The sequence below is a fragment of the Aplidium turbinatum genome, chromosome 7 (assembly GCF_918807975.1).
Source record: "Aplidium turbinatum chromosome 7, kaAplTurb1.1, whole genome shotgun sequence".
Taxonomy (NCBI): Eukaryota; Metazoa; Chordata; class Ascidiacea; order Aplousobranchia; family Polyclinidae; genus Aplidium; species Aplidium turbinatum.
Window position 1 is genome coordinate 18,192,329 of NC_137478.1, and position 27,895 is coordinate 18,220,223.

At 36.8% G+C, this 27,895-nt stretch overlaps 1 protein-coding gene across 1 annotated transcript; it reads right to left on the reverse strand.

Annotated features, from left to right (window-relative positions):
- Nucleotides 1–859: 859 nt before the first annotated feature.
- LOC145774387 (GTP cyclohydrolase 1 feedback regulatory protein-like) lies at nucleotides 860–27,875 on the reverse strand. The gene is made up of 4 exons (XM_082585627.1): nucleotides 27,787–27,875; nucleotides 26,248–26,368; nucleotides 25,734–25,828; nucleotides 860–1,157 (listed from the first exon to the last, which is right to left on the reverse strand). The coding sequence occupies exons 2-4, from the start codon at nucleotides 26,281–26,283 to the stop codon at nucleotides 1,025–1,027; spliced, it is 264 nt and encodes an 87-aa protein (XP_082441753.1). The 5' UTR covers nucleotides 26,284–26,368; nucleotides 27,787–27,875; the 3' UTR covers nucleotides 860–1,024.
- Between the last annotated feature and the right edge of the window lie 20 nt (nucleotides 27,876–27,895).

Consider the following 27,895-nt stretch of genomic DNA (forward strand, 5'->3'; position numbering starts at 1 on the left):
CGTTAAACTTACAAGCTTTGTTATGTTCTCAAACGATTTGTCAATTCGCCTCGAACTTGCATTTAAACTCTTTTAAACAACACTATAAAAACATTTTTCTTGACTCCTATGAATAGCCTTCTCGTTTCCGAATGAAAGAAAATATGTATGTACCATTTGTTGTGGTGCTTGGTTTCGCCCCTGCATCACAGGAGGGAGTGGGCTGTGTGTCGTGGCCTATAGCAATTCGATAAGCTGTTGCACTGACTCAATGTCGCTGGTTGTTGTTTCTGAATAGCTTGAGATGGAGTTATCAATTGTTTTAATGACGTTACTCATGCACTGATTATGTCGGTCTATTTGTATAAAAATACTGCAGATTGTGAACCTTCGTATGTGCTACACGTAGTGATTGTAGGCTACTTTTTAATCAATCGATATTATTGCGGTTACTCGATGACAGGCAGCACTTCGATTAGAACACCGAAAGGTTATTTCGCCATTATATACGTGTTTTATTGTGTAACTACTTGATTTTTCTTATGTTGGGAGGACAAACAAATTGCATCACTGTCTCTCAATTATACCATGGCAAAACCTACACCCTATTCGATAAAATATTTCGACAGCGCTAGACTAGTATACCAATTCAAACAGATTGTTCCTAAGTATTGCATTGCTACATATTAGCTCAAGCCGCCTTCTCTTTAGTGCAAAATTGTTTTCCCAAAAAGTGACAACACCTTGTCTCAGTGAGATTGCAATTGTTGATGCTTTGCAGAGGATTAAGCTAAAACATTTCGAGTAAGGACTGGTCTTCTTTGGTATTAGGAACACCTGATGGTTTACTTGATGTAACACAAATGTGATGACAATATACTAGACATCACAAAATTACTTTAATACAGTTGCAGTCAGTGAGACAAACCAATTATTAGATACAAAAACTTGCCGTTTTATGCAACTCTGCAAAAAGGATTCTTATGCCGAAATAAAAACGATAATATTTTCCAGTTTGTCCAGGTCAAAAAATGAAAATCCACCTTCAATTATTGAGTGGTTGATGTAGAGTCCATATGGCAGTCTGGCCAATGCCCATAGAACCAACCAGGGCATATCCAAGAGCTTCAAGTCGATTCAGAACAACACGAGGTGGCTCATCAACTACCCATTCCTTGCTGCACAATCAAGTCATTAGACTATGTGAGTTCACTCATAACTTTTAACAGGAAACAGATTGTTAACCCTAGCCACAAAAAGTAATGCAGTGCCAACCATACCAGTGTAACATCCACGTTAGGGACGAGAGATGAGGTTATATAGACTACTGTGCAATGTGCATGAGAGTTGGATCAGTTTTCAACAGTTTTCAATTTAATTACACCATCAAAATGTTCAATTGCATTAAAATTATACTGTTCTGAAAATTTTCAAACCACAATTACTTCAAAAAGTAATTAATTATACGTTTTAATTACAATAATTAAATCTTTCACTTTTTATGTTCATGCATAATTTTTAGCATGATTTTTTACAGTTTGATTTTTATCAAAGACAAGTAGAATTGCATTTGATGAAGATTAGGTTGAGATGAAGAAGTTACTCGACTATCTGTTCGAACCCCAACTAGGGGCTCCACAAACGGAATGGCCCGTTTCGGTGAGTCCAATCCCTATTTAGTGATTTTTTTATTTTATTTTTTAATTATTGGGTATCGTAGCCTAATTATCATTGCCGTTTTAGGGTTAAGGGTTAGTAGGGTGGCCTTTAAAATTAAAATTTTGAAAAGTCATGCTCCAATCGTCTAATTCTTTTCCTATGCCTGAAAAAAATGGTTTTGTGTAAGTTTGAAGTGATTTGAACAAAGTTTAGAACTTGCACATCGACGTTGAAGTTTTAGGGGGGTATCGCAGCATATCGCGAGGGGCAAAAATGCTAAATCGGCTATATAGTTTCTTCTACACAGCCTAAAATCATGTTTGACCACCGAAAATTTGTAGAATGATTATGGTTATTCACTGGACTTACATAGAATAGCTTTTAATTTTATTTAAAACCATAAATTTAGCAGAAAATGAAAAAAAACTAATTTTTTAGCAAAGTTTTGCTGAAACGGTTGGATATTTCTGTTCATATGGGATAAATTAGGAATTTCTCAGAAGTGAATTACATGTGCTGAGAGCTTTCATCTAATTGCAAACCTACTATAGTTGTTGTTGTTGTAATGCTTTTACTCCTCTTTCAAAACACTCTAAAATGTCTACTGTCTAGCTACAGTTAACTTCTCCTGAAAAGATTCACATCTTTTTCTATTTAATTGCGAGGTAAATGTATATAAGGTAAAAATTTACGCCAAACTGATTTATTTCTATACTTCTAACACATTTAATGTACTGATACCAGTAACAGAGAGGACAACTGGCCATAAAAAAGGAAAGTACAGTATATATAAAAAAATACAGTTTAGTTGAAAGATATATGAAACTTGCAAAGCACCCTCTCACCCCAGCTTAACTTAAATACTAATAGTGTATTTAATTGTTTTTGCAGATTTTTTCTTATGTTCTTAGAATAGTGGTACTAATTAAGTTAATAAATCTATTCTGGCAGTCTACATATAATAATTGCTTATGGCTACTACTCGACGTAGGCTACTACAGATTATCTGTGTTCACCAAATGATGGAATCAAAGGATCTAAACTTCCCTCAAAAGGACAGGTTTTGGCATTCTTTCTTCACCTACACATCAACAACGAAAACACAATTCGCGACAGTTCCACTACTGTGGCAAATTGCATATCAGAATTTTGGGAAAAAGCTAAAATTCCAATTCATCGCAAAGACGTTACAATTGCCAAAGTGGAGAAGCTATACAAATATTATCATAATTATTGTTACTGGCAATGGTGTGTCTCAACTGCTAGAAGTAGCAAAATTGCCAAATGGTACAGGATTACAACAAGCAAAAGCTGTAGTAAAAGCTCTTGATGATTGGGATCTAACAGATAAAGTTGCTGCTATTCTATATCTTTCGATACTACATCTTCCAACACAGGAAGAACTCAAGGTGCATGTGTCTTGATCGAACAAGAGTTACAAAAAGATCTTCTGCATTTGGCGTGCCGCCACCACATTCTGGAATTGCTTGCGCAAACAGCCTTCACTACAATTATGGGGAGCACTGCTGCACCTGAAGTGCTACTTTTCAAACGATTTCAGTCTCAATGGGAATTTTTGGATATGACATGGTTTACCTCGATAGTGACAGAAAATGAAGGCATAGCTAAAACAGTTATAGATTCGGATCTTATTGCTTGGGCTGAAAAATCATTGAAAGAAAAGATCTTCGTGACGATTATAGAGAATTTATTGAACTCTCATTAATTTTTATGAGAGTTACTCCACCAAGAGGTTTTCATTTCATGGCTCCTGGTCCAATGCATCATGCTAGGTGGATGTCCAAAGTTTTATACTCATTAAAGGTTTGGATTTTTCATCAACAGTTCAAACTTACAGCGAAAGAATGCAATGGGGTTCTGCAGATGTGCACTTTTGCTGTGAAGATCTATCTTAAAGCATGGATAGAAGCTCCTCTATCAGCTGCAGCCCCAAACAATGATATCAAGCTGTTCAAGTCTATTCAATAGGGTGTACCAAAAAAACCTTACTTTCACTGATCTTGCTGTTGGCTGGCAAAAAGTTGTGTTTGGAGTCAAAACTAATGCTAATATAAAATTTTTTAAATTTCATTGTTGTTTGACGCCTATTTTCTTTACGTTTCCATGGAAACAACCCAAATTTTAAAAAAATAGCGTAACTTGAAAACCACTATAGTTAGAAAGCTGTAATAAACACCAAAAGTTCCAGAATACTAATATTCCTATTAGTGTTTCATACATTTTATTGGTCTAGGTAATGTAGTTTTTTAGATATTTCCTAAAATAGCGTTTTTGTAAAAAAATCTTGATAATTTACTCTAAAAATTATTATTTTATACAAATTTTTGCTAATTTTTGCAAATTTTTGCCTGGTGAACAGCCTCATTCAATTTTCAGCATTCGTTTTATAAATTAGATTAATTGGTAATCAAATGCCTCACAAGTTTTTTCTAAAAATTTTTCTATTTTGATAGTTCTATTTTTCTTGTTTAGTTTACTCCTTTTTTGAACCTAAATAAACTAAGAAAAGATTTCTATGTTTTGTCAGTCATGCTCCATTTACTCTGTAAAGAAACGCTAAAATCTTAGCAACCATTCAGCAAGGTTTCACTGCTGCAATGTACATTGTTGTTTAAAATGTGTTAAGCATGTCAGGTTGATCAAGTCGCAATACCAATGAAATAGGAATTGTGACATCATTGACAACGTCTGTCACGATTTCTTTCTATCTCTTACCAGGAAAAAGACTTGGAAAGGTTCAATGACGTAGTTTAATGGGTCAAACCGAAAAGCAGTCAATTAAATGTCGAATAATTCTACTAGTGAAATGATAATCTGACTTCTTGAAGAACTTTAACGAACGGCTTCTCAAATAACTCTAATTTCTGCATCAACTATACCAATTCACAACTCATAGCACAACTCTCATAATCAACTCGTAACAATCACCATAATAATAATCTCAGAATCAACATTACACAAACTACACCACTATTTATAGTGGGCTGTTCAGTCCAGTAACTTCGAGAAGGTTACATCATAAAGAACCATCGCTCGGTCACGTAGCATTTAAATGTCAACAAGCAGAAGCTTATAGAATTCTAAAGAATGTCACGTTCGCAAGAAGATTCTTACATAACAACGATTTTGCAATCGGACATTTACAGATAAACAACCTTATGACGTCATGACAAACGACGCTCAGAAATCATGAAAAACAACAGAACCTTCTAGATTTGCATGCTTACAGATGATTCTAGAAATACGTTACATAATACAAATTTCTCAATCAGAGGTTACTTCAGGTCATAACCGATAATAACACAACGCACCAGAATTCCATAATGAAAACAACACGCTTGTTGAAGATACCAAGCAAGCCATCGCGAGGCATTGCACCTTGATTGTGACATACGCCCCCCCTTAGAATATTGTTGCAAACAATATAACAACACAATCAATACAAAACACACCACAAAACAATTAATTACTCAATAAATCAATTCTCATAAGTCCATCGTTGCATGATCTACCAACGATAACTTTTCTCAAAACAATAGTCACGTTTACTGTGAAAGTTTCCAACGTCCGCAATATCTTCAGTGCATCGGCGAGCGAGATGACCCATCTTTCTACATCGGAAACATCTCCTCTCCGGACAGTCCTTGGCGAGATGACCTTCTTTATGACAATTATAGCAAGCCTTTTCATCAAAAGGGCAGCTCCTGGCTATGTGTCCAATCTCTCCACATCGGTAGCAGTGGTTGTCACGGCAACGTCTGTTTTCCGAATGTCCGCCGTCAGCAACGCACTCCCTGGCGAAATGTCCGCGTCTACCGCATCTATAGCAAACTCCAAATGGTCGTCGCCTGCCTCTTCTCTTCGGTTCTTCGCGCTCATAGTATCCATGATCGTGAGATCGTCGCTGATTATCTGCAGAACAATCTCGAGCAAAGTGACCATTCTTGCCACAAGAATAACAAGTAACTTCAGAATTTTTCTCAATAACATTTCCGATTATAAGATCAACTAAAGAGTTTTGTAAACATAACGCTTTCACAGTCCCACTACAATACAGAGTTTCGATAGATATCATCGCTAACGGTCCTTGGATTGAAGTGGTATCTATTTTTGTCACATGGCCAGTTTTCCCCGTTAATTGACTGTCTTTAACCAAATCTCTCCTCACTATTATACCAGTAGAACCAGAATCACGTAAAACTTTTACCTTTTTGTCTCCAACTTTTCCATCCACTACTGGCAGGTGATCTTCAGGTATTATTTTTCCGCAAACATCTTCATCCGGATTCTCCTCGTCAAGCGTGGGTTCAGGAATCATTAACGCACAACCGCATCGATAAACGTCCGTGTCTTTATCTTTTCCAGACTGATTAGGTAAGGAAAACGACTTGTCCTTGCATTCCTTCGCTTCGTGTCCTTGCCTATTGCAACGATTGCACCACTTCCTCGATTCCTGATGATTTCTATTAGTCTTCTTCCGGCAGTTAACAGACTTATGACCTAAGCCATTACAATTAAAACAACGTACTTCTCTTGGAACCGCACCTCCTTTAAAATTATTTGTTTGCTCCTCGTCATTATCGCATGACAACGTTTCTTCAGTCGACAACTTCTCATCATGAGCAACTAAGTACTGTTCTGCCACACTGGCTATTTCTTCTAGATTCTTTGGACTCCTCTCCATTAGATAAACAGACAGATCTTTTGAACATGAATCTGTGAATTGTTCCTTAACTATAAGGTTTGCCAATCCGTCCAATGATTGTTCGGCCCCCGAAAGTTCAAACCATTTTAACAAAAGGTTTCTTAAACGTTCGATAAATTGACCTGGACTTTCGTGTCGTTCAGGCTTTGCCTCACGGAATCTTTGACGGTATCCATGCTCGGTAAAATTGTATCGTTTTAACAGAGCTAACTTCAATCTGTCGTAATTCATGGCCTCTTCTTGCGAAAGTCTTGAATATACATCAAGAGCTTGTCCCGATAATAACATGCTCAGCTGGGTAGCCCACGTCGACTTCTCCAATTTGGCTATTGTAGCATATCTTTCAAATCTTAACAAATAACTATCCAACTCATCTTTTTCTTCAACAAATGATGGCAAATCTGGACGTCTAACTTGCGCCACAATAACATCTCGAGCATTATCATTAGTAGAATTAGATCGCTCACTAATGTCCAGCTTTTGTCTTTCTAATTCAAGTTTTAACTTTTCCAATTCATATTGCGCTCTTCTTTCTTCAGCTTCTGCTTCGCGTTGCGCCCGATTCTCTTCGGCTTCTGCTTCGCGCTGCGCCCGCTTCTCTTCTGCTTCAGCTTCACGCTGCGCCCGCTTCTCTTCGGCTTCAAGTTCTGCTTTCCTTATTTCACGAGCAGCTCTTCTATCTTCTCTTTCGTCAGCTTCTCGCTGAACTTTTTGGTCCATTATCTTGTGATACTCTTCCATCACAAACTGAGACTTCTCATTACCAGTCAGCCCCATTCGTTCAGCCATGCTCCCTAAGTCTTCAATCATCTCATGTTTGACAGTATCCGCCATCTTGACATTAATTTATTATTCTTTCAATAAATCTTCGATATTCTTCGGTTATATTCCTTTTCGGTTATCCCGGACGAGCCCCCAGAATGTCACGATTTCTTTCTATCTCTTACCAGGAAAAAGACTTGGAAAGGTTCAATGACGTAGTTTAATGGGTCAAACCGAAAAGCAGTCAATTAAATGTCGAATAATTCTACTAGTGAAATGATAATCTGACTTCTTGAAGAACTTTAACGAACGGCTTCTCAAATAACTCTAATTTCTGCATCAACTATACCAATTCACAACTCATAGCACAACTCTCATAATCAACTCGTAACAATCACCATAATAATAATCTCAGAATCAACATTACACAAACTACACCACTATTTATAGTGGGCTGTTCAGTCCAGTAACTTCGAGAAGGTTACATCATAAAGAACCATCGCTCGGTCACGTAGCATTTAAATGTCAACAAGCAGAAGCTTATAGAATTCTAAAGAATGTCACGTTCGCAAGAAGATTCTTACATAACAACGATTTTGCAATCGGACATTTACAGATAAACAACCTTATGACGTCATGACAAACGACGCTCAGAAATCATGAAAAACAACAGAACCTTCTAGATTTGCATGCTTACAGATGATTCTAGAAATACGTTACATAATACAAATTTCTCAATCAGAGGTTACTTCAGGTCATAACCGATAATAACACAACGCACCAGAATTCCATAATGAAAACAACACGCTTGTTGAAGATACCAAGCAAGCCATCGCGAGGCATTGCACCTTGATTGTGACAACGTCCTATTCATGATAAGTCTATCTGGAATCATTGGAAAGTGTAAAACCATAAACTACGTTTATTACTGAACAATTTTGCTATGCATTGTTTTCCGCCAGCTCCAACAGGTAAAGCGCTGGAGCCGATTGAAATTAATCACCCTAAATACCGAAAAAAGACGCCGCACTGAGAGATGCGCTTGCGATAATTGACCCCGCACGCAACGGGTTAAAAGCGCTCTAACTGCTTCAATAGATGACAAATAAGCTATGAAATGTGACGATGAAACCAACTATGGCATTGCCGATAGAGTAGGGTAATTGCCACGTCATAATTGGGCTGCTAAAGAATACGTTCGGTACGGGTTTATTGCTTCAGGACCCGAAGATAACCAACAACCTTTCTGCATTATCTGCAATAATAGTCCAGTCGTTGAAGGGTTTTACCTTGACTTAATTGGTGTAAAGCTGAAATTTTGCACATTGGTTCTGTTCATTGTATAGATTGACCAAAAAAAAATCCCCGTGAAAATCTTTTGGTGAAAAAAAGTTATCCGCCATTTTTAAAAATCCGCCATTTTGAAAAAAATGGCGGATGTACGAATACTGAATTATTTAATTTTTATGAAATTATTGTCAGTGTTGGTGCTCGTTTGAAAGTAAATTTCATACTGCAAATATTTCACACTTATAACTTGTTGAATAGAGCTGTTTGTAGGCCTATAAGCTTTAGTGCTTTCAACAGTTTGGTTTGTAAATAAGCGTTCGAAAACATCATCGAATTTCTGAAAGCGCTCATTCAAATTTTTAGTCTGTTTCCTGTAAGTAAAATTTTATAATTTGATTAGTGTATTTGGCATAGCCTAATTAAATTTTCTATTTATAATTTCAGATAAATAACTGATTAAGCATTTAGAAAATTACTGTAATAAATTGTTGACTATTCCAGCAAACACACAGTGACGATATGGCAACTAATAAGTGAGTAAATGATTTTGTTTTCTATGGTAATCGTTTTATATTGTGTTAAACACGGAATAAGTTTGTGTGTTGATGTATACTACATCTCATTGGAATGACTTGTATTTCTTTTCATTCAGGATTGCAGAACCATCACTTTATCAAACAGAAAACTTCAACGGTGATGAATGTGTCCTATGCAAAAAGGAATTTGATGATTCTTCACCAGAAGTGAAGGTATTGGAGAAAGGACTTTCAAAGCTTATTACTGTAAGTCAAGAAATCGGAATGATTGCATTGCACGCATATTTAAATGAAATGCAGAAATGCAATGGCAAAGTTTTGGTCCACCGTGATTGCCGGAGGAAGTTTACGGATACACGGAAAAGGGGTTCAGGGAAAATGTGTGCAAAGAAATTACGTTCCTCATCGGACATAGACGGTTTTGACTGGAAAGTGTGCTGTTTTCTTTGTTGTCAAAATTATGACTATAATCACCTTAAGAGAGAGCCTATTGCAAAAGTTCAGACTTTACCAATACGTGAAGGCTTGATTAAAAGGGCTGAAGAGAGGAATGATGAATGGGGGAACCAAGTATTGGGTAAATTACTTACGTGCAACGATCTAGTCGCAGAAGAAGCTGTTTACCATTTAAGCTGCATGAAAAAGTTCACACTGGCAAGGCTCAATTCAGAAAAGACAAAGTCAGGTAGACCTTTGTGTATTACGATGGCGGATGCGTATGAAAAAGTATGTTGTTGGCTTGAGAATGAATCTGATTGCGATCTTTACACCTTGAAGGAGGTTCATGAAAAAATGGCTAATCTCAGCAATGATGGAGAAGTTTACGCAATAAAGACTTTCAAGAAAAAATTACACGATAGATATAAGGATCATATTTATTTTATCGAAATGTCAGGGCGTAAGGATGTGATTGTATTCAAAAATATGGCGGATCAAATTTTGCACGGAATGAAAAACAACCTTCAACAGACAAAGGAAGATATTATAATAGCAGCTGCAAAATTGGTAAAGGAAGATATAAAGGAATTGGAAAACAACACCGATTTTTACCCAACTGTTGATGATATAAAAAATGAGGAAACTGGTAACCAGTGGATTCCAGAAAGTTTACAAACGTTCCTTGATATTTTGATGTCATCAAAATTAAAGAAGAAAACACTGGGACAATGTATCACGCAAGCCGCTCGACCAAGGTCTCTCATATGTCCTTTATTATTTGGACTTGGAGTGGAACTTGAAAAAACGTTTGGTTCAAAATGGTTGGTCAACCATCTTTCAAGAATGGGCTTCTGTATTACGTACGATGAGGTTCAAAGGTACAAAGAATCCACAATTGAATCTGTGGAAGACACCACGACTGAAGATAATCCAAAATTCATACAGTGGGTAGCTGACAACGTGGATCATAATGTTGCAACATTAACTGGCAAAGATACGTTTCATGGGATGGGTATAATATCGATTAGGCAACCACCACACCAGCTTCAACAACGAGTGCTTCGTTCAAAACAGAGAAAGAAAGTGTCTGAGGTGATTAAAAACAAAGGCATTGAGCTACACAATTTTTTTGGGTCTGCAAAACGAGGTATGTCAAAGTTAACTTTAAAATCTCTTCGACTGCTGGCAACTGATTCTTCTTTCTCAAAGGAGGTAGATTACAACATTCTTTGGCATGCTGCTTGGTTCTCGAGCTCTCTTGAAAATCCACGACCCAATTGGGCTGGGTTTATGCAATGTGTTACCAGTGCAGTTCCGGTAAAGGATAAATCAATGGTGACATTCCTTCCAATCATCGATTTAAATCCAAGTGACGAATCATGCATATATTCGACCCTATTGTTTGTCATTAAAGAAGCAAAGTCATTGAATGTCGTACCATGTGTTACATTCGACCAACCACTCTGGTTGAAGGCAACAGGAATTATCCAGGATGCAAACCTTGATATTGTATGTCGTCTTGGGGGATTCCACACTTTAATGAGTTTTTTGGGCAGTTTGGGACATTTAATGAAAGGCTCTGGAATCGAAGAATTGTTTTCCCAAGTTTATGCAGAGCAGACTGTTACACATATGATTTCTGGCAAGGCCATATCCAGAGCACTACGTGCACATTTTCTTGCAGAATCAGCATTGACAACAATAATCCTCGCAGAACTTCTTCCTGAAAGTAATCTTTCATCTTTGGACTGTAATGATGCTGATGGAATTCAAGAAAAACTCGACTCTGGTGAAATTGCAGCATTGTGTAAGATGTTAAATGATAAAATGGAAACGATGTTAGCAAAGTCCCAAACAGCAAAATTATGGATATTGTACCTGAGGTACATCGCCACAATAAAGAGATACATTATTGCAGAGCGTACGTCGAACTGGTCACTTCATTTAGAAGCTACCAAAGAAATGCTAAATTTGTTTGCAGCTACAGGCCACATAAACTACGCCAAGAGTTCCCGGCTGTATCTACAACAAATGATGGCGCTACCAGAAACACATCCTTGGTTGCATGAAATGTTCCAAAAAGGTTTTCATGCAGTTCGCAGGTCAGAGCGTTATTGGGCAGGATTATGGTCTGATCTTATAATTGAACAAACGCTGATGAGATCCATCAAAAGCTGTGGCGGGCTTACGCGAGGTAGAGGAATGAGTGAGGAAGTACGACATCTCTGGGTTCTTAGTATGAGTCAAAGTGCTCAGGTTCATCAAGCAATGACTGACGTCTTTGGTCTAACAGTTAAATCGAGTGAACAACATGTCGAAATGGGCATGGCTAGACGTTCCAGGGATTACACAGATTGCGATATCTTTCTGGAATGGCTGCAACAAAGGAATCCATTTTTGTATGAAGACAAAAATCTGCACTCCCTTTCTCTTGGTTTGGTTTCTGCTGCTGATGATGATGTAAACTGCGACAGAGCAGAAGAGATTGGGCAAATGATTCAAGAAAAACTTAATGATGTCCCGATACTGGAATGCAAGATAAAGCGTAAAGACCAAATACAGCCCATCATTGCCTTGCAGAGCAACGACAAGTTACGCAAAGATTTACATGTTGTAATAAACCCTACTATGCTATTTACCAGGTTGGTAGCAGTGGCAAAAAGAGAAAAAGAACAGATCGAGGAGTTTTTTGCATTTGAACTTACGCAAGAGCCAATGTCACTGTTCAAACAAGGCTTGATGAGAAAAGCAGATAAGCCTTCATTACGTAAGGCGTTAATGAAGGATGATGTATCTATAGGAAGGGATCGGCTGCCAAGTGATTCTCTGTTCATTGTTGATGGTGGTGCACTATTGCATAGAGTGCGGTGGATAAAAAATGCTACGTTTGAGGAATTGTCTCGACACTATGTCAATTACGTTCGACAACATTACAATTCTTGCATTATCGTCTTTGATGGGTATGATGGACCAAGCACGAAATCTAATGAACATATACGCAGAACTGGTAGTGGAAAACAGTGTCCAACAGTTGATGTATTCGGATGCAACAAAGTACCCTTTCCGCAAGATAGATTTCTTACAAATGTAGAAAACAAAGTACATTTCATCAAATTTCTTGGACTGCAGCTTGAAGCAGATGGACAAACTGTGAAGATTTGCAAAGAAGATGCTGACACAACTATCGTGTCAAAAACATTACAGCAAGCTGAATCGACCACAAAAGCTGTTGTAACAGTTGCTGATGACACTGATGTTGCAATGATGCTTCTCTACCATTGGCGAGAACACCATGGCGATGTAATTTTCTTTCAAGAAAAAGTTGACAGAGGCTGGAATCTCACTGAAGTGTGTCACCAATGGGATTCCATAAGGGAACATATCCTTTTTGTTCACGCTTTCTCCGGTTGCGACACAACATCAGCATCATTTGGTAAAGGGAAAAACAATCTCCTGGCGTTGATCGCGAAGAATGAGATGCTGCAGTTAATTTCCGATACAATGAGTGACGTTTGGGCAGAACAAAAGCAAGTTGGTGAGATGGCTATCAAAGCATTTCAAATAATGTATGGTGGAAAAGATAAAGAAAGTTTATGCAAACTCAGGTGAGAGTCTGCATGCAGGCTACTTGTAATATTTCAAAAGCAGTCACCAACCATAACGCAGATAGATGTTATGGAAATTGTTTCTAAATGATGTAATGTAAATAATTAGTTGTGTTATAAATGTAATGATTTGTTTTACTATTCCTCTTTAAGGTATCGGAAGTATCTTGAAATGTGTTGCAAAGGCAAAGTTGAACCAGAGAAGATGCCACCGACAGAACGATCTGCATTTCTACATGGCTTACGCGTCCACTTGCAGATATTTTCTTGGAAGATGTTAGAAGATGACGAGGTAGGTTTTGGTTTCATTGACTACAGTCAGTGCTGTTATAGCGTTACCATTTTTATTATAAATTGCTCACAAATTGACTGATTTTATTACCCTAACTTGTCCTTATTCAGGTGTTACGATTAGATCCAAAGAATTGGGGCTGGAAATATAAGAATTCCACTATGATGCCGGTAAAGACCGATAAGGAAATAGCTCCCCAAACCCTCCTAAAGATTATTAGATGTAAATGCAAGGTAACCTCAAAAGCACCATGTTCTTCAAATCTGTGTTCTTGCAAAAAGCATGAGCTCAATTGCCTTCAATCATGTGGAGACTGCCATGGCGAATTATGTGAAAACAGAGAGGTACGACATTTTTATAGGAGTTGAATGGGTAAACTGGTAACTGGTAACAATATGCCACTATTCAAACCACTGTTTTGATTAGTGGAAAATTTGGATGCCTGAATTGTGATGATTCATTCGCATCCAACGTTTATATTGCTACTAAAGGTTGCAATCGGCATACTATATAATTGTCGAGACTTAACCTGATTTATTTAATCGCTTCTTTTCAGGACACGATATGTGACGATATGGACGACCTAACTGAAGAGGATGACAGCGTGTTTGAAACTCTACATTTCTAACCTCGTTCAATATTTGTTTTAACGTTCAAGGTTTTTCGTTTTAAGTCCATTCGAATAAAAATCCTTAAGTGAATAAAATTATCGTTTTTGGTACTATTATACGTTAGCTTATTATGTAATATTTTGTTAATGTCACTTTGTTTAAAGTCAAATATAGTTGTTATTGAGTACCTACCGGCTTATTAATTGTGACAAGAATAATATCATATTTTATAGAAGCCGTAGTATGACGATCCTTCCAAAAAATATTCAAATTTTGTTTTTCCGCCAATTTGAGAAAAAACAAAATGGCGGATTTTCAAAAATGGCGGATAACTTTTTTTCACCAAAAGATTTTCACGGGGATTTTTTTTTGGTCAATGTACATAATCAACAGAAACAATGTGCAAAATTTCAGCTTTACACCAATTAAGTCAAGGTTCGGCCCTTTTTTTCGCTTCAACGACTGGACTATAAAGCCTTATCTGATGAGTCGCTTGTTCCCACTAAGCTTAGCAGATATTTGGAGAAAAATCATCCAACATTGAAGCATAAACCAAGAGAATATTTTGAAAACCTGAAGTCCCATACCAACAAGCAGGCAAAGATCATGAATAGCTACCTCAAGCTGCCGGAAAAGTTACAAAGTGGCTCACTTGTTGGCGAAACACAAAAAAGCACACACGGTTGCAGAAACAGTAATGGACCGGCATTAGCCGTTGTTGTTGAAGAAATGTTTGGTAGTGCTTCCCCCGAAAAAGTTAGAGTTCCGTTGTCAAATAACATAATTTCACGAAGGATAGAAGAGCTATCCTCAGATTTAATGGATCAAGTTCGTAAACACTTTGTTGCTACAGACAAAGAGCTGTCTGTACCATATGGCCTTTACAAGTTAACGAATCTACTGACAGAACTGGGAAATCTCATCTGTTGGCTTTTATTTTCTTCATTAACACTGAAACATTGGTAAATGAATTTGCTTTGAATTTTGCAAAGAATTGAAGGACACAACCAAAGGAGAAGACATATTCAAATTGGCAGATGAAAATATTTTGCTTTCTGAGTTGAAATGCAATAGTTGTGTGAGCGTTTGTACTGATGGTTGTCCTACAATGCGGGGAAAAAAATAAAAGTCTCGAAGAAAGTCTTTGATTCGTATCCCGCTCTTAATGAATCAACTCATAAACAAGAAATCCTTCCGCAAATCGTGAGCACATTGTCTGGACTTCAGCTTGCACTGCAACATTACTTCCCACCATTTGGACGCAATGAAGCAATCTTACTGCAGAAGCAGAAGAACAGCTCATTGATTTACGAAAGGACCCGTTTTTTCAAACGCTGTTTCCACAAAAAAACTTGGATGAGTTTTGGCTGTCTGCTTCCAAATCCTATTCCATGATCGGTGCAAAAGCAATCAAAATTATATTGCCATTTACATCTTCATGGCTATGTGAACATGGCTTTTCTGTTTTGACTAAAATTAAAGCCTGTAAACGAGAGAGACTGCTTGGAATTGACGTTGAAATGCGGATATGTTTGTTAACAATGCAACCTCATTTCAAGTGTATATGTTGGTATAAAAAAGCATATCGCATCGCATTAACACGTAAAAATATTTTTTTTTTAAAGCAACTTTTCTTCTCTTGTAAGTGTGCCGCAAGCGTTTTATAATTTTTCTAGTGTGCCACAAGCTGAAAAAGTTTGGGAACCACTGACCTAGACCAATAAAATGTATGAAACACTAATAGGAATATTGGTATTCTGGAACTTTTGGTGTTTATTACAGCTTTCTAACTATAGTGGTTTTCAAGTTACGCTATTTTTTTAAAATTTGGGTTGTTTCCATGGAAACGTAAAGAAAATAGGCGTCAAACAACAATGAAATTTAAAATTTTTTATATTAGCATTAGTTTTGACCCCAAACACAACTTTTTGCCAGCCAACAGCAAGATCAGTGAAAGTAAGGTTTTTTTGGTACACCCTACTATTCAAGCATATGCTAGCATCAACAGTGCCGTATCCAAAGCTGTATTGTCCAAGTTTGGTTCCCATCTGTGGTATTTATCGGAAGAACTTGTGGCCCTTGCCTTCTTCGATATATTTGTGCCTGCCAACACCAAGAGACTTATGGTTCAAGCTATCAAAGACCACAACGAGACAGAAGATGCCCCAAAATGACGAATGATTAATCCTTCAACAACTACTCCATTCGAGTTACCTGATCTTGTCACCAGAGGATCTTTATTGCTGTTACAAAAGCTTGGCATTTCAACTAAGTTCATGGAAGTTGATCCAGAAACTTGGCCACTACATGATGATTTTCATAAGGCATTACAAATGGTTCACACACTTACTGTCACAAATGATCATGCAGAGCGAGGAGTGGCACTCATTGAAGAGTACAATCGCATCCTCACTCACAGTGAAGAGCAGACGCAATATCTGCTACAGGTGGTTTCTGAACATCAGAAAAAATTTCCAAACTGCAAAAAATCCACTTTCACTTAGTAACTAAGAACATGTTTGTGTAAACTCTATTTGTATTTATCTGCGATGGTTTGACAATGTTTTGCCTTGAATTTACAATTTTTAGAGCTCTCTGTTTTGTGATTTTGCTAATTTTCAACTTTAAAACTATTGAAAATATCAAACCAATTAAAATATTCTGCAAAACACTAAATTATGGCATTTTTTTCACACTCTTATAAGTTATATAATGGTTTTGAACAAAATTAAAAGCTGTATTTTGTAACTCCAGTGAATAACCATAATCATTCTACAAATTTTGAGTGGTTGAACATGATTTTAGGCTGTGTAGAAAAAAAGATATGGCCGATTTAGCGTTTTTGCCCCCTTGCGATATGCTGCGATACCCCCCTAAAACTTCAACGTCGATGTGCAAGTTCTAAACTTTGTTCAAATCACTTCAACTTTCACAAAATCATTTTTTCAGGCATAGGAAAAGAATTAGACACTTGGAGTTAAAAAATTTGCAAAAAAAAAATTTAGGTCCATATAAGGGCCAGCCTAGGGGTTAGAGGTTAGGAACTCACCGAATCAGACTCACCGAATCGGACTCATCGAATCGGACTCACCGAATAGTAGCAGACCCCTCCACAAAAGTAGCTACTGATATCAAGCCTGCAACTTACTACATATAATTGCAATTTGGACCAAAAATTTTAGGAATTACAGTTACACAACAGCAGAAAGTCTCAATTACAACCAGCGACGTACGCAGGGATTTTTCATGAGGGGTAATTGTAAACAACATTTAGTTCATGGCTGAAACAAAAGTGGCCCTATGACAGGTCACTAAACGTACACTTGTCATTGCGTTGATGATTAGGGCTACAAGATGGTCAAGAAAGCTTGACGAATATTAGCGTGCCTTTTTTTGTTAATGGTTTCATCGTTGCTCAATGGTGGTTAATCCAAATATGCAAAGTAAATCGTGAATGCAATCCACCGTCGATTCAGAATTTGGTCGGTGTTTCCTGTTAAGTACGAAGACGTTTTTTATTTGAGTTAAGATTGCATTTTGTAGCAAAAAGGTATTTAAAATACTCGTTTACTTGTAGTGCTTTGCTTTTACTTTGGAACAGAAAAAGGTGGGTTAAAGATGATAAAAATCTCTACAAACCTTGCCATCAATTATTATTTATTTAGAAAATAAAACAATTTTTGCATCGAATAGGAATTTTTGGATTGAATATGAATATGTGGAGGCAGGGTGTGACGACGATTGCGGCACTTTAATGTGAATCTGGCCACCCTCGGTAACGGGGACATCACTGGATTAAAACTGGACTACTACTACATTTCTTTTTTGAGCAAACTGATAAAAATGGACAAACTCATTAAAAAAAACTTTCTACAAAGTCTTCAGGATAACTTTGCTGTAATTTTTTAGCTTGTTGAACTGCTTCTTCAGTAGTGGCATGCCGAATGTTCAACAGTATTCCAACCGACTGTTGACGTCGGGATAAGAAAAACTTATTGTTTTTAATTCCACACTCAACACATCAATAATTCTGAAGTACTGCACGCGAAATTTTTCTCTTTGCTTCAGCATGGGTTTTAACAATGATTCACTGGGCACTGTTTTAGCTCTTCTTGTCCTTGGGATGTGATAATCAATATCGTTTCTTTGTTTTGCTTCTGTTTCGAAAACATAATATTGGTCCCTAAGAGAAAGCATAAATTAACCAAGTGATTCCATCATCTCAGCTGCATTACAGATGGTTAAATCAGGTTTTTGTAAAGCAACATATACGGGTCATTCTATTATAATACAGTCACACTGAGTAACCCACCCTCACAGATTTTCTTCATTTTTTATTATCTTCTCAATGGACAAGCACATGCAGTGAACTTTCACGCCATAATATAGGGTCTGCTACTATTCGGCGAGTCCGATTCGGCCAGTTCCCTATTCGGCGATTTTTTGAAAATCCAACCACGCCTTCTGTAAGTCCAACAAATGAATTTGAATCAATGTAAATACGAACTGTTAGTAGGGGGGTATGTTAAAATTAAAAAAATCCCAGTATCCCCCAAAAATGTGCCACTGGGTGTAAAAAAATATATTATGAAAAAAATTTTGGGTTGCCCCTCCGGGAACTCCCCGCTACCGGGGGGTCTAACAAACGATTTCCAAAATGCATGGGATTTGACACCTAACTTTTGAACCGGTGGTCATAGAAAGCTCGGACTAGTCTCAAAAGTTTCGTCTTGAAAAGTTAAGATAGAAATGTAACAGTTTTAGAAGTGTCAGTTGTATAGTTTGGCCCGTACAAGCCCAAAATGACCCATTTAGCCTACCGCGATGGTACAAAATCGAAAATTTGGCCATAATTGGCCTTAATGAGTTGGAAATGGACCCAAAATTTTTGATTAATAAGTTATGATACTGATAGAGTTGCAATATTGTTGCATGAGTCATATATGCCCGACTTGACTATGCTTCAGGCACATCATTTCCTGCAAGCATCAGAGTGTGTTACTTCTTTTTCGTCAATTGATATGTTCGAATCGACATTACCTAAACCAACAATTCTCAGCTCGATCGATGTTTGCTTGCGAGAACACAGTAACAAAGTTAAGAGCTTGCTTGCTCTATTCCTTCAATCTTATTGCAAAAGGCTTGGAAACTCAAAAAGGTTCTCTGTTTGGTTTTGGTCCTGTTGCAAATGAGGACACAGGATCGCTGTTGAAAATTGGATCGGCAAGTGATGATGTCCTACAGAAACAGGATAATCTGCTAGTTCACAACCTGGGTGAAGAACGTAGTGTCGGATTAGTGAACTACAAGATAAATATTTATGGTAAAAGAAATCTTGATACAGTCTCCAGAAGTGTAGTTCTCAATAAAAGCATGGATTTACTTGAAAATATTCAGAAGATTGACAAAAAGAAATGGGAAAAACCAGTACAAGACAGCAAGGAAATTAGACTGCAATGGAATGAAAAATGAAAGCTTATGAAGAAAAAGGTTACTCTGAAAAAGAAGCTCTTGATATCAGAGCAAAGCAAACTTGCTGATTTAAATTTCCTGAAAGCGCAAAATCCACCAGGGCCTTTTACCACTTTTGAGGAAGTGACTGCTTACCTTCAAAGTGATGCTGTAACAGATCACATATGATAAAGAACAAAAGACTTTGCACTGAAGTTCGCTATGCAAAGAAGACATGCCTCTTCCTAAAATCAAGTGCTTCAATATTCTGACTGAAACGACACTGTAAAAATTCCAGATTTGAAGACTATGCTAACAACCATATCAGCTAGTTAGATAATACACGTTCATGTGCAACTATAACAATGTCAGACCTCCAAAGTGTGCTTTCTGCTATTCATTTGCTTACAGAGGCAAATTCAAGCTCCACATCAAATGATCAGGAATCTGATTCTGCAGCACCAGCCTATCAAGTTGGTAAGTTTGCAGCTGCCATCTGGATTGAAGGAAGCGAATAACACTGGTACCTTGCTAACATTCTTGAAGTTGTGAATGATGATGCCTTATACTACTTACATACTTCAAGAAGGTTGGCAACAGTAGAGATGGAGAAATATGGATTCCCCTGAAGATTCTGAACTTCTTGTTACTGATACTTATCAGATCATTCATAATAGCTTGGATGTGTCGACTTGTGTCGTATGTCAGATCTGCCCGAATCAAATGCTGTGTTTCAAATGAAACAGTTCAACTATTGAATGAAGCTCTTAATGAAAAGATAAAAAAACACTAACTAATTTGATATCTGGAACTACACAATACTTCCATAACATTGGACCTTTGAAACATAACTATTATTATTATTTATTTGCATCAGACAAAGCTGTCCATATCCAAAACAAAACAACGAAATAATACACAAGCTGCAAATGCACAAACAAACAAACTATTCGATTAACTTTCGATTTTTCTTCTAATAATGACAGGGCCGCGTTATTAAAACATTTTGCCGTATTTCATGATCTCAGAACTGAACCACAACTTTCCCAATGCTACAATGTCACATTTGTTGAACAACCTAGTATTGATAATCTTGATGCTTGTGAAGATAAATGGATACATAGGATACATGCCAAAATAAATATCCAAAAATTAATTCTGCTGCAAGTTTAATTTTTTGACTCTCCACAACATATGTGGTATTTTTTCAATATTTTACTGCCTTGTTATTCACCGCCGTCTTTGCCTACTCTTTTTTTCCACAACGCTACATTTTTTGTTTGCCATGACGCTACATTTAATTAGTTATCGCTCTACTTAGTTTGTTTATCACTGCCTTCGACTGCCGTGTTTTCGCATATAATTTATTTGTTTCTTAGCTGTAATTTACCACGACGCTACATTTGCAGGCTTTGCTCACCGCTCTTTCATCAATTCCCGTTTATATATTTGATACCTACTTTACTGCCGCTTGGTTTAGGTTATATTCTACAATTATTTTCAATATTTACGCTCATGTTTTGGCATTATTGCGTCACTGTGTTGTTAATTTAAAACATTACGTGTAGGTTTTAACTGCCCTTCATCAGAACTGAAGATGCACTGAATAAGTGCGAAATATATTTTCTGTAACATCTACTGACAACTGATCCCTGTTACCTTAGCAATTGAGGTTTTAGCTTTGTAGATATGGAACAGGGATCGTTTCAGAATAAGACTAGGTCAGAAAGCGAGGCAGACTCCGACGCAGCTCAGCATCAGCCTACAGCAGTTAGCTACAACAAACAAACTATCATTTAATATTGCATAGCATCCTGTTCTTATTATTTTATCAGTATACAGTATACCGTACAGAATATATATAATACGTCGCATTGGTAACTGACACGTACATATATTTATATTTCAAACCATAGGCATACGAAGCCGAGCAACGTGATCAAGTTTAGCATCTTCAAGTTTATTACATTTACATAAACATAAAACTACGCAACAAATTAAGTATCGAACGTTTTCGACATCACAAGATGTCCTCTTCAGGAATAACATACATACAAATTAACTACATCTGAAAAAAATACAATGGTTAACTAAATCTATAAACAGAAAAAGACAAAAAATGGCTTCGTATGCCTATGGTTCAACAAGACAAACTCTCTACCGAAGCTCTATCATTTATATTTCAAAAGAGCAAACATGGGCAAGAAAATTGAAAATGCTTTATAATGACTATCTGTATGCCTATATTTCAATTTTTACGACATTACCGAAAACGTCTCTTTTAAACGTAATGACGTCATATAATCAATCAATTTTCTACAACTAGACATGCATATGATTCATTTGAAAGTACTAACTCGAATCATAACGCTTTAAACAAAAAATTATCCCGGTTTTAAACTTATTAAGGTAAAATTTTGAATTTCATACAATCACGATAGGCCAAATAGGCCGTTTTGGGCCAAAATGGGCCTATCCATACACCTGACACGTCTGAAACTGTTACATTCCTATCTTAACTTTTCAAAACAAAACTTTTGAAACTGGTCCCAGCCTTCTATTACAACCGGTTCAAATTTTAGGTATCAAATCCCATGTATTATGACAATCGCTCATAAAACCCCCCGGTAGCGGGGAGTTTCCGGAGGGGCAATCCAAAATTTTTTTGATAATATGTTTTTTACTCCCAGTGGCATAATTTTGGGGGGTACTCAGAGTTTGTACTCAAAATTCGTATTTTAACATACCCCCCTACTGTTAGGCTAATTGGGTTCTTTGAATCCTACGTCACCGTCTGTATGCAAACTTAGAATAATATATATATTAATTATTTTTGTCATCAAATTACCTAGCCTAACTATATTTTTAGAAGTAGTGCTGCCAGACCTTTTCATTTTTTGTACTAAAGTTTGTATCATCAAAACTACTTTTCTGTAGCTTTCATGTTTTATACAAATTGTTGCAACTATAATCTTTCTCCTTAATTTGCTTTTGACTACAATTTTTTTTGCATTTTTATTTGCATTTAAACCGCCATAAAATTATTTCACTTGCAACTTTTGTAAAACTTTTGAAAAGTGAAATTGAATGAACAAATTTTATTTGAACAGAAGTAGTATGTCTGTATTTTATTACATTTAATTATATCTTTATTGTTATTTACTTTTTTCTGAATCCGCATAGTCACACTGAGCCGGCTTCCTGCAATGTTTATTTTTTCTGAGTCTTTTATGACATCACAACCAAGTTTTTGAATGCGAGACTTTCAAAGTAAAAACTTCGGGAAACTTGTCACTTTTTGAATTTCTTGTGTTAAATCGCCCTTGTTGCTCTTGCAAGTGTTAATTGTAGGTCTATTTTACAATCGACAAAATTAAAAGTTTTATTTTTTTGCTTTCTTTTCTAGGTTTAGTGGCTGTGCATTTTGTACGAGATTTCAACGTTTAGCAACGTTAAAACGATGTAAAAACGGCAATTTCTGCTGGTCGGGATAACTAGGCTATGGTACCCGATAATTTCCTTTCAATCCAAGCTGTAGGCCACACATTTGGTTAGCGTTTTCATTCTGTTACTACAATGTAAAATTGAACTGTTAGGCTAACTGGGTTCTTGGAACAAATTTTTGCTGGTTGGGATAACTAGGCTATGGTACCCCATAATTTCCTTTCAATCCAAGCTGTAGGCCACACATTTGTTGATCCAAACTAATCATTTTAACTATTCAAAAGTACCGTACTAACTTATAGACATAAACATGTAATTTAATAGTTCAAACACGATTTCAACGTTTAGCGACGTTAAAACGATGTAAAAACGGCAATGATAATTAGACTACAGTACTCGATAATTTCCTTTCAACAATTTCAAAAAATTGCCGAATAGGGAACTCGCAGAATCGGACTCGCTGAAACGGGCCATTCCACATAATAAAGGGTCGAGCCCAAATGCTACGGTACCTAAAAAACATTCCAGAAGCCCTACTTTTAAGATGAGAAGTATGGTACAGTTATTTGTTTAGCCAGAAATCAGAATGACCCTTGTTAATGTGGGGTGGGTTATGGGTTATATGCCCATATGATTGTGCTTGGCCATTTGCAAAATTAAATTATGTATCGGACCACAAGTACAAACAGTACGGACCATTAAGTTATGTATCGGACCACAAAACTATGCAAAAAGAAAAACATGTTAAGGATGGTGAATAATTTTCACCATCCTCAATTTGTTTTATATTTTCTGCATAATTACTGCAAAACACATTCCAATCAACCTGGGTTTTTTTTTTTCGGTCATTTATCGGTCATTGACCGATTTTTTAGCAAAATGTCCGAAAAAAATATAGTCAATTCGGTCAAAATGTCAGAAAAAATATGTACACGCTCAAATCGATTTCAGTGATTGCAAAGAAGCTTCTTGCGCCACTGTATGATACGATTTTTTGTCAATCGGAAATACAAGACGTAGACTTAGTGTTTAAACATTGATCCAATGTCTTATTATATGTGATAACGCAAATACAGAAGTCATTCTTCGAAATTAGCATGGGCAATCGGCACTTGCCGACGCAGATGCGTGAATGGCGCATTAGCGTTGGCAATAAAAATGCTGAGGTCACAGGAGCGCTTGTAAGGACCAAAAGATTACAACAACAAAAAAAGTAATTTTCTTGGACTACACCAGACTCTTACTATTGCTGGACTCTTACTATGTTTTATTTGGGTTACTTCCTACTTCGCCGGCGCTTAGACACGTGCCCAGCGGGAGAATTAAATCTTTTATAAAAATATCACCCTATTTGCATTGATTCAACGATAGTAGACGTCAAATTAGTCTAAGCATCTATTCCTTATCGCGTCTCGCGACTTTGTGTTGCTCGCAGTATCCCAATTGTGCCCAAATTATGTTAGTGTAAACGTAAATCGAGGCAATCTTTTCGCGGGGAGCTATTAATTTGTTACCGGTACCTGGTTGAGCAATTAACGTTATTTTATGATAATTCAACGTCACTAGATGTCGAATTAATGTAAAACAAACGTAAATTTCTTATTGGGTACTGTTGTTACGCAATATAACCCGCCGGGAAGCAACTTTGTAATAGGTACCATAAAAAAATCCCCTGTGAGCAACAAAGGAAAACGTATATTCTAGCTCAGTTTAGTCATTCGTTCCACATCGGCTGGCTTGTCGCATTGGGTTAGGACGGTGGTGGTAATTAGGGTTATAGGCGAATTCTTCGTAAACAATTCTTCGTAAAGCAATTCTTCGTAAAGCAATTCTTCGTAAGCAATTCTTCGTAAGCAATTCTTCGTAAAACAATTGTTCGTAAACAGTTGTTGGTGAAATGAAATCCGTAAAAGAATTTTTCGTAAAGCATTTCTTCGTATACATCAAATCTCCATTGCATGCACGAATAAATGCTTTAAGAATTGTTTTACAAAGAATTAACTTTACGAAGAATTGTTTTACGAAAAATTGCTTACGAAGAATTGCTTTACGAAGAACTGTTTACGAAGAAAACGTCGGACACCAGTAATTAGTGATTATATTGATGTGGGTTTGATTCCCACCACAGCTGTTGCTCTTTTTTCTTCTGTAATTACCAAACCAAGTTGAAAGGGGATTTTATAATGGTACCTTTTCAAAAGTTGCCGCCGGGAAAATTAAATCGATTTGTGTTGCCTCGAACATTGAATCAACCCAAAATTAACTTACTTTTCTCCCGTGAGTTATATAACGTGAATTACTGTAAGTTCAGCGTGCGTATCGCGTTGCTCGCTTTATCGCTAGTTTTGATATTATTACATCACAACAAATCAAACAGTGCGGTCGTGATAGACTACTCTAGTATATTTTTCGCTTCTCGCTTTACATGTTTTGGTACAATTTTTTCGTATTAAACGTTCACATGCAATTGCCGAGGCAATTTCAACTTTTGCCGTTTGGCCTCGACAATGTTTTTGCAAAAGTAAAAATATGCTAATTTCGAAGACTGGAAGTAACGTTTGTCTGTTCTAACTTTTCTCAGATAAAACACGACAACGTTTCTCAGCGAAACTTAATGTTGTAGCTAGTCAGGAAGTGCAAAATTTTCGTTTGTATCAGCTACTTCAAAGGAAATATTTTCATCAGAAAAAATGACCGAAATAAATAAAAAATGACCAAATTTTTTCAAGTCATTTCGGACAAATGACCGAAAAGTCTCAGCGAAAAAAAAAACCCAGCAATCAACACTCAACACATTAATTTCAAGCTAATCGCATACCGGCAGTCAAATGCTTGCATACCGGCACTGGTATGAGTACCACTGTTTGAGTAGCACTGCTCTAAAGTAAAGAACCGAAGCAATGCACCATGTCTGTATTATTAATTATCAATTCAACTTACAAGTTGTTTCCAGCAGTTTGTTGTAGACTGGCTTTCAGCTTTTCCATTAAATGTGGATCAGATTTTTCGTCCCCAACAACAGTAGGACCATTTTCCTTCAATTGAAACAAACAATAAAAATTAAATCTTGTAGGCCTATCTAGTTTACAATCCAATCTGACAGATGTTTGAGGTACAACCCCCTCTTTTTCTTTTAATTAAAATCTAGTAACTTGATTTTGACCGGTGCTCTTCAACAGGGGTTTCGCAAAACATGTAGTAGGCTAAGGTTCTGAGAGTTTAAACAATTTTGCCCTAACAATAATTTTATTGCTCGTTTTGCATCAAGTGAAAGTTGGCCTATTTTTAATCTCCGACTCCACAACCCCGATTAATAATATAGACAAATGTTGGAGCGTCAGAAGAGATAGATACAGCACCAAATGATAAGAACACAAAAATGTATTTAACATATTTATATATGTTAAATCAGAAGGGGTCACAAAAAATTTACTCTAACCAAGGGAATACTTACAAGTCGTATCAAGGTTGTAATCAAGACATAAGGCATGATAGTTCAGCACTCAGCAGATGTATATATACCGTAATATATATTGTACCTATGAAGCAATGAGAAGTGTATTTATTACCAGAATCTGAAAAAAAATATATGATGGTTATTGGTAATTGATACCATGATACATCATCTTTGAGGCTGTGGTTAGATCACTCAACAATGAAGATTGTAGAATAACTTTTTTTACTTTGTCAACAATAAATATAGTTTTTGGAGCACATTTCCAAAAGGACTGTCAAAACCACTGTTGCCACTCTCTTGTCATGGAAAAGTACTAGATTTGTGAAAAAAATACTAGATTCACAAAAAAAACACTAGTATCATAAATACACGATCATTTACATGCATAATGTACAAAAATGACAGCCAATGGCGTTAGTGACTGTTAAAAGTCCTTAAAATTTCAAAGTAGAACTGAATTTCCTTGAAAGTGAGAGCCCTGAAGTCATAGCCGTAGGAGAGTAAAACATTTTGAGGGGGCAAACAAAATTTTCCCAAATTTGGCCTTTGCAAATGTATTGTCAAAAACGCAATATTACTCACAAGCATCTCTGAGGTAGTATTATATAGTCTAAGAACTCCACACTCATCAAATGTAAGCCGACGAAATGTAGCCTAAGCCTCCGGTACCACATGGTAGGCTACGCTACCTACTTTAGTCTACATTGAACACTTTTTACAGTCATTTGTGTGTATTTTAGTATTTATGCTGAATATCTCAAATTTGGTCATTATTGGGTGTAACTGGACAAAAAACTCGAGTCCACTTTGAAAAGCACTACAAACAAATTGATGCAGCCAAACAAAAATAGGTGGGGCTACTTTGAACACTGTCCAAACTTATGCACACCAACATAGCGGTAAATCGCTAAAAAAACACTAGATAGCAAAAAAAACACTAGAACACTAGATGCAACCCAAAAACACTAGATCTAGTGGAAAAACACTAGGAGTGGCATCCTGGGGGTTTTTTTTCGGTCATTGACCGATTTTATAGCAAAATGTCCGAAAAAAATATATATAGTCAATTCGGTCAAAATGTCCAAAAAAATATATAGTCAATTGCCTATATATGACCAAAAATGACTAAAAATGACCGAAATAAATAAAATTGACCGAATTATTTCAAGTCATTTTGGACAAATGACCGAAAAGTCTCAGCGAAAAAAAAAACCCAGGTGGCATCACTGGTCAAAACGCATATGATTAAACAGGCCTCGAAATTCACGGCGGACTCGTCCGCCGTCACAGCATGTGATGTCCACGGGAAGTACCATTTCAGAGATCGGTTAAATGTGTCCGCCGAAAAATAACGCAAGAACGAGGAACTAGCAATATCATCATCATCATAATCCATCGTCGGTTTGTTCCCCACTAGTGGGGGTGGCCGATTGTGAATACAAATCGTGATTGCATAGCAGGAACAATTGTTGCGAGAATATAATTTCCCGCGCATTCTAGTGCGCATCTACAAAACTTTAATACTGTATCCCTTACCTTCCATTCAAGCTGAAAAACTTTCGATTTTTACGTTGCTTCAACGATGGATGACATTGAATCAGCGTAACAAAGGTAAATTCTTCGCTAAGATGGGAGTATCCGTACT